This window comes from Panicum virgatum, chromosome 7N (genome assembly GCF_016808335.1).
Source record: "Panicum virgatum strain AP13 chromosome 7N, P.virgatum_v5, whole genome shotgun sequence".
Lineage (NCBI taxonomy): Eukaryota > Viridiplantae > Streptophyta > Magnoliopsida > Poales > Poaceae > Panicum > Panicum virgatum.
In genome coordinates, this window is record NC_053151.1 from 32067555 (window position 1) to 32075666 (window position 8112).

The 8112-nt window shown below is 43.8% G+C and overlaps 1 protein-coding gene across 1 annotated transcript; it reads left to right on the forward strand.

Moving 5' to 3' along the window:
- Positions 1-351: 351 nt before the first annotated feature.
- LOC120681476 (polyadenylate-binding protein RBP47-like) lies at positions 352-5551 on the forward strand. Its single transcript, XM_039962973.1, has 6 exons — positions 352-802; positions 2041-2494; positions 3807-3862; positions 3944-4074; positions 4162-4258; positions 5093-5551. The coding sequence occupies exons 1-6, from the start codon at positions 431-433 to the stop codon at positions 5246-5248; spliced, it is 1266 nt and encodes a 421-aa protein (XP_039818907.1). The 5' UTR covers positions 352-430; the 3' UTR covers positions 5249-5551.
- The last annotated feature ends 2561 nt before the right edge of the window (positions 5552-8112 follow it).

The following is an 8112-nucleotide window of genomic DNA, read 5'->3' on the forward strand; positions in this document are numbered from 1 at the left end:
CCACCATGTTATATTTTGATCTAGTTATAATATATTTTTTCTAATGACAAAAATGAAACAATTCCTAATTATGTTACTGGTTAAATGAAGCTTCATACTGTTGTGTCTGCAGTTTTAAATCTAATAAATAGGCAGGGCGGCGAAGAACACGCACATAAAGGCAAGGTGATGTGGTTCCCTCGCGCACCTCACTCCCGGAACCCCACAGACCCACATGCCGCCCCACACGTCAGCCACTCACCCTCGCAATCAGACGGCCGACACCATAACGAACTCCAAGATCTGACGGCGCAGATCCATTCCTAACCCGGTATATATTCAGCCTCACCCCAACCACGAGCTCCCTCTCTTTTCCGCCCTCCACCCTCGCGAGCCGCTCCAATCCACACGACCCACCTCCTCCCCGGCGGCGGCGGCGGCTGCGGTGGCGATGCAGATGGCGGCGACCACCACCGACTCCCAGGCGGCCGTGCCGCCTCACCACCCTCACGCGCACCCCCATGCGCCTCCACAGCACGCGCCTCCGCACCACCACATGCCGCAGCCGCGGTGGGTCGTCATACCGTACCCGCCGCCGCCGCCCATGGTGGCCGCGCCACCGCCGCCACCGCAGTTCGCCAAGCACTTCGCCGCTGGGCCGCCCCCGCCGCCACAAGCTGCGGCAGGGCGCCGCACGCCGACCCCGCCCGTGGCCGGATCCGGCGGGAACGGATGCGAGGAGAATAAGACGATTTGGGTTGGCGACCTCCAGTACTGGATGGACGAGAACTACCTCCACAGCTGCTTCGGGCCCAGCGGCGAGGTTTGCGTCTCTCCCGATCCGGACTCCTCCGTACTAGATCTCAGGAATACAGCTAGATTTATACCATTTCCGCACGTTGATTCGTGTGTTTTTGCCTCGGATTGACGTAGAAGCTCAAAATTCCCTTTGATTGTTGCTTGATGCGAATAAAGGTGCGGTATTTTTAGAATTAGACCCTACCCCATAAACCCGTAAACGCAAAAAAAAAAAAAAATCACATCGAATGTTTCGACACATGCATGGAGTACTAAATGAAGTTTATTTACAAAACTTTTTGCATAGATAGGCTGTAAATCGCGAGACGAATCTAATGAGCCTACTTAATCTATGATTTGCAACAGCGATGCTACCGTAACCATCCGCTAATTATTAATTAAGGATTAATTAGCATCATTATATTCGTCTCGCGATTTACAACCCATCTGTGCAAAAAGTTTTTGTAAATAGACTTCATTTAGTACTTCAAATTTGCAAGATTCCATCGCAATTTTTTTTGCAAAACATCTAAACACGGCCTGACGTGCAAAGATGCTTAAGGCGCCAACTTTGAGGTCATTCAATGCAGTACGAATGGAATGCTCCTTTTTGTTTGGTCATTTATATCTCCTGTGAGCCGTGTAGCCGCTTCAAAACGCTATTTTCTCCGTCCGTGTTATTTTTTTCCTTATAGAAGACGGGGTCGTCGTATTCATTTAGAATTGGTGCGTGGGAGGTGACAAACGTGCCGACCTCTGGTAGGATTTATGCATATAGTTAATTTGGAGGAAATGGTCCTGATGCTTGATGAGTGGTAGACATTTCGAATGGGCCAAGCTAGTTGCTTCACCGTGGTGGATACTGTATTAGTATAATAACTTTTGGAGGTGCAAAAGGAATCAATAATTGCAGCCTTGGCCAATTATCCTTTTTTGGATATGCTCACTGATGTTGACAGCAAGGGAAAAGATGCTTGATCTTATGGTCGTTCTGATGGATACTGATACAATGCCCGTTTAGGAACAGATTTAAATGGACAAAGCAGCTTGTATCCATTCTTGTTTCTGTATTAGCTAGTAATAGCTGCCAGGAACCTTGAAACAAATCTAAAATGGTAACTTTCAATTTTTATCAACTGCAAATAAGATTACCTGCTGTTTGGGCATCATTTACTGTTTCTTGTTTCTGTTTGTGTGTGTGTTCATGCCTACCAACTCTCTGACCAGTAATCTTATTGCCTTCTGCCACTTCATTTTTTGTAGGTAGTGACAATAAAAGTTATCCGGAATAGGCAAACTGGACAATCGGAGGGGTATGGATTTGTGGAGTTCTTTTCTCACGCATCTGCAGAAAAAGCTCTTCAGAATTTTACTGGTCATGTGATGCCTAACACCGATAGAGCATTTAAGTTAAACTGGGCATCATATAGTATGGGTGAAAAGCGATCTGAAGTAGCTTCTGATCACTCGATATTTGTTGGTGATCTAGCTGCTGATGTTACTGATGAAATGCTGATGGAGCTTTTTGCTAGCAAGTACCGATCGGTGAAAGGAGCTAAAGTTATTATTGATGCAAACACAGGCCGCTCTAGGGGCTATGGATTTGTTAGGTTTGGAGATGATAACGACAAATCTCACGCAATGTCTGAAATGAACGGTGTATATTGCTCTACTAGGCCCATTCGCATTGGACCTGCTACTCCCAGAAGATCTTCAGGTATGTTCATCTTTCATTACAGCAATCTGAAATTGTACAGCCTCTTTCATTCAACCAGACTTTTGTACTTTGTTCAATGAATGGTCCAACTAATACTCAGTTATTTTATGGAATGGGATGTTATCAGGCCTGGCCTGGCTATCAATCCAGTGAAGATCTTGTGTTATCCTTCAGATTGTATTTTATAGAAATTGTTTTACTAAATGTGGCATGGGGATATATTACATATCAACCTTTTGGGATTAAAAGTTCAAACCATTTTAAGTGGTTCTTCTCAGCATAGACAACTAACTACCTACTCCATTTCTTGTTGGCTAGCATGCTTAGTCCCTTCACGCCAGAATGCATATGCAGGTTGAACACTAGCAGTCATGTATTTTGTTAATGTCTGCAAGCATTGGGCCAAACTGATTGCATGAGTGACTGAACAGCCTGCACCTGACCGGAGGAGGTGCCTATCTGTTTTTCATTATTTGTAGACCGATGGCCTAATCTGCGTTTATTTATGACTATTATCAATGACCACATCTTAGCAACCACCGCTGCAAACATTCTGAAAATCGCTCCTTTTTTTCCCCTTTCACCTCCTAGGATCCTAAAGTATTTAAGAGTGAATTATTGAAACCCATGTTTTATGTTTGTAGTTACAGAAAAGTTCCAGTATATTGGCTTGTGGCACATAAGCCCTTCTTTTATGGCCATAGTGTTTGAAAAGAATTAGCTATAAAAAAATCCCACCATCTGATTAACTGCCCTGGCCTTGATTGAAACAAGTCACCACAAACTTGCTGGAGCGAGCACTTGAACCCCTGACCAGCAGGCTCCCTTGCTAGCGGCACTATGGCAGGTCCCCTCCACAAGCCTCATCGGTCTTCAACCCTCCTTGGCCTGCTGGTGCAGATTCTACTTCTGTGCTGATCTTGCCAGCTCTGATGGATTTCATAAAGTTGATGCATCTTGACACATTAGGACCGTAAGTGATGTGGTTTTGTGCCAGAAAGCAAGATATTCCGTATTTTCTGCTCCTCAACCATAGAACTGTGCTTTTCTCATTTACCACTCTGAATCTCTGATATTTATCTATATGTTTTTGTCTCGAGGACTACATATGTAACCTCCTTGAATAACTAGGTTCCTATTTTGCTATATATTATGCTACAGATTGATTAAATGAAATTAAGTTAATGTGCCCAGAGGATCTTATAGATCATGCATTTTCTTTGTAGAGGGCCTTATGGCATTTCTCTTTCTTTTCTGTAATCACTCTGGTTTTGATCATTTGTTCATTCAACTTGGTGTCTACTTTACTCAGGTGATTCTGGCTCCTCGACTCCTGGTCATTCGGATGGCGATTCTTCTAACAAAACGGTGTGTGATACTCCTTTCCCTGTGGTGTTTGTCAGCTTGAAGTATTATAATTTTTAATCTATGGTTGTCTACCTGCTTTAGGTATATGTTGGTGGGCTTGACCCAAATGTTAGCGAGGATGAACTTAGGAAAGCCTTTGCCAAATATGGCGATCTTGCCTCAGTAAAAATTCCTCTAGGAAAGCAGTGTGGCTTTGTTCAATTTGTTAGCAGGTATGTAACTGAAGCATTTACATGTTTTGCTTATTTTCTCTGTAATTTGGTTGAAGTGATATTTAAGATATGCGACTACGTTTCTAGAACTGATGCTGAAGAAGCACTACAAGGATTGAATGGATCAGTCATTGGAAAGCAGGCAGTTCGGCTTTCATGGGGCCGTAGCCCATCACATAAGCAGGTTTGTCATGTTTGACAGACTTCCTCTATTTTCATTTTTTTTCTTTGGGGTGGATTATTCATTCCTTTGTGGAATTACTTGTTAATTTGTTATAGACTTATAGTATCAGTTTCCATTGATGCAATCAGTTTATTAAAATGCAGCATTGCAACAATTAAAGACTTGCTAACTTAACAGCAATTCAGGAAAACCTAGTATTATCCTAATTTTGGACATGCCGCAAACTAATCATTTCACTATAAGGCTGTGTTCATAATATAACATCTTCTTGCATGAAGCTACTGTACAGTGTATAACTGACTGACTGGTGATTACCAGCCTGATCATGTGGGGCTTGATATATTCCACTTGCTCCTCAGCCTAATATTATTTTGATGGTATTTTCTTGGTTAGTTTGGTCACACGATCTAGCTATCTGAAACACCACTCCACAGCCAGAAACTGGTGTTGAGCTTCACACGAGTAGTTCATTAGCCCTTGCATTTGCGCTCACCGTGTACTTTTCATCTGGTCAGTACAAGAATAATGTGACTATAAGAAACAGTTCGCAAGATGTTACTGTACCATCAACTTATCATCTCTCGAATGATTAAGTCTTGTTGATCATTAACTAGATTTATCTGCAGCATAATTGCTCCTGCTTTTGCCTTTATCAAATTAAATACTAGTTTGACTGGAGATACTACAATTTAGCATGATCTGTCTTTTTCTATTTAGCATTGCATATTTGACATGTTTATGCTTGCCCAACAGTTGTGAAAGGTATATCACCATGTTTTTGTGCAGTCATTTTTAACTTCCTCCCCTTACACCCATTTCCTTCTCTGTCTCCAGTCTAGGGGTGACTCCGGCAACAGGAGGAACATGTACTATGGCACACCATTCTACGGAGGATACGGCTACGCCTCCCCGGTGCCGCACCCAAACATGTATGCCCCTGCATATGGCGCGTACCCGTTCTATGGCGGCAACCAGCAGCTGGTGAGCTAGATATGAGCTAGAGCGCCTCTCTCCGTTCCGTCCCCTCCGACGGGAAACAAGGTTTTGGTCCGGTGAGCATAGTAGCGTCAGGTGAGAAGGAGGTTATAGCCTTATAGGTTGTCCTAAAAAGTGGGCGAGATATGTTGCTGAACGGATGGTATGGTGCCTGTAGTTGTTGTTGTGTGTGCGTCGCAAGAACTGGATGGAACTCGTGGCTTGTAGTACACCAGGGAGTCGTGTCGGTATTCTTTCAAGAAATTTTGACTTTGTAATAATAAATTAAACTATTGTGTGTGCGTCCAATTTTCGCCACCTCTCGATTGTGCGTGGCAATCCGTTTCATGCTTTTTGGATACATACTGTTCGTGTTTTGGTGTTGTGGTATGCGCTTTTTTATGTTTGGATTTGAGTTCGGGAGAGTTTTAGTCAAGTACTGTTGTGTACAACCTGTCTCTGTCTCTCATAGCTCATTTACAACTAGAAAGGTCATACTTATGTCACACCGTGTTGTGCAGGGCATTCGGCTCATCTGGCGGAGTTGCATCGTTTTGAATTTGAATTTTGATTTGTGGCTACTGGCTGCGTTACATCCTGGTTCGTTCGACGATTTAGGTTGGTTTCATCCTGGTTCGTTCGACGATTTAGGTTGGTTTTGAAAAATGAGTGAACTCGAGCCACGCCTGTTGGAGCAGGCTTGAGCCCACACGGTGGTTGGGTTTTCTAGGATCGGGTATGTTTAAGGGTTTCGCTTTTGTTTTGGGCCAAATATTAAAACCTGGCCTAATCCGATGGTCACGCTGGGCCGCAAATTTAAGCCCGAGCCACAACACAGTCCATTGGCCACGTAACAATAACGGGTTCGGCACTGACTTGATTGGAAAAGCTTTGAGTTCGTTTTTATTCCGTTTCAACCGCCATGCTATTTAGATAAATGTCCATGTTCAATATATATTTTGGATACATTTTACATATTTTTTTACTACTTCGAAAAAATATACTACTTTAACGATGAATGTCCATGTTCAATATATATATATATATATATATATATACACATATATATATACATATATATACATATATATATACATACATATATATACATACATATATACACACACACACACACACACACACACACACACACACACACATATATATATATATATATATATATATATATAGTGTCTCACATTTCCGCCTAGAATATTCAACCACTTTATCCGAAATGTTGGCTTAAGTTTTGCATATTATCGAATCAAGTTTAAGAGTTTGACGCATACATACACAGATGCGCAAAATCGTAGTCCAGGAATCAACTTTAAGAATATATGTTGAAGCGTGAATATGATTGTGGATGTTCTTGATGAGCAAGATCGAGACAACGAGGTTGTTCTTCAAGCCTAGGCCGATGCCATCCTAGCCAAGCAGTACCCGGCAGCTTCGTCGCCGCCGTATGTATACACGTAGCACGCATCTTCCGCGGCGGCGGCGCCGACCGCATCTGCTCAGAAATTTTCCTGGTCATTTGTTAACTCGCGCCCCCGTACGCAGCGGCGGTGTACGCGACATGATCAACGCGTCAGCATCTCTCCTCTTCTTAAAAAAAAAGTGCTTGCACCATCGCCCGGGTTCGTAGTCTTTGATAGCCTCTTTAATTTCTTGTCCTAAATTCTTAAGTCACCCATGCATGACATCATGAGGCATGGGCCAGTAGCCTAGCAGCAGCAGCTCGGGTACACGATGAACTGACGAAGTCAAGCTATTCCCAGGTCGGCCCCCCGACGCGGACGGGGTCGGTCGACGACGAAGCAAGCGAGCCGTACGTTCCCCCGGTTCACACCGGTTCGCCTTCACACCAGGATACGGCCAATGAAACCGGATAAGATGGCGTCGAGACAGGCCACTGATAGCCTATCAAGTCTAAGGTCGTGTTCTCCCGTAAAATTTTTGAAAATACATCTTTTTATATTTGAAGTACTAAATATAGACTAATCATAAAAATAATTATAGAACTCGTCTGTAAATCGCGAGACGAATCTAATGAACTGTAACACCCCGGGTGTTTGCACAGTAATTAAATAAGTGTCTGTACAGTAATGGTGTAGGTTGGTTTTGCATCATGTGCTTGAAATGCGTAAAAAGGATCTTTTTGTAATTATGAAAGGTTATATGTGTAATTATAATTTTTTGCAAGGTCCTTTTTGCAGTTGTGTTGAATGGATTGTGTATTTATAGTTTTAGTGGAGGGTGTTTGTGCAAAATTTCAGTGCATTTAATGCATGGTAGTCAATTTTGCTTAAAGGTCTACATTTGAAGTGAAATTGCTTTGAAAAAGACAAAATTCCTGGAATTCAAAAATCCTTCAACGATTTTAATTTTAACTCTTGAATCTTTGGTCAAATAAATTTTTGCACAACATAAAAGTTGTAGATCTTGAAAAGTTGAACAACTTTCATGTTGGGCACTTTTCTATTTGAGCTTTGGTTTAAAAGTTATTGCTTGTTTACAGAAAGGTCCCTGGAACTTTTGGAAATTGCAAAATCGCCCTTATGACCATCTCCCCCTCTCTGCTCTGCTTCTCGCCGCCGGCCACCGACAGCGCCGCCCGCCGACGCCTTCCCGGCTTTCCCGGCCATCAATTCGCCGTGCGCTGGCTCCCACGCGTCGCCGGCGAGCTCCTCCCCCTCCTGTTGCCTCGCGCTGGAGCCCCCACCCCTCGCCACGCGCCCCCGCCGAGCCCAGAACCTCCCCGGCGGCCGCCACCGCGACGCCGCCGTGGAGAGCCCAAACCCGAGGCCCAGCTCTCGATCTTTCGCGCGCCTGAGCACTACAAGAAGCCCCGCGCTCTATTCCCCTCCTCTTTTCGCCAG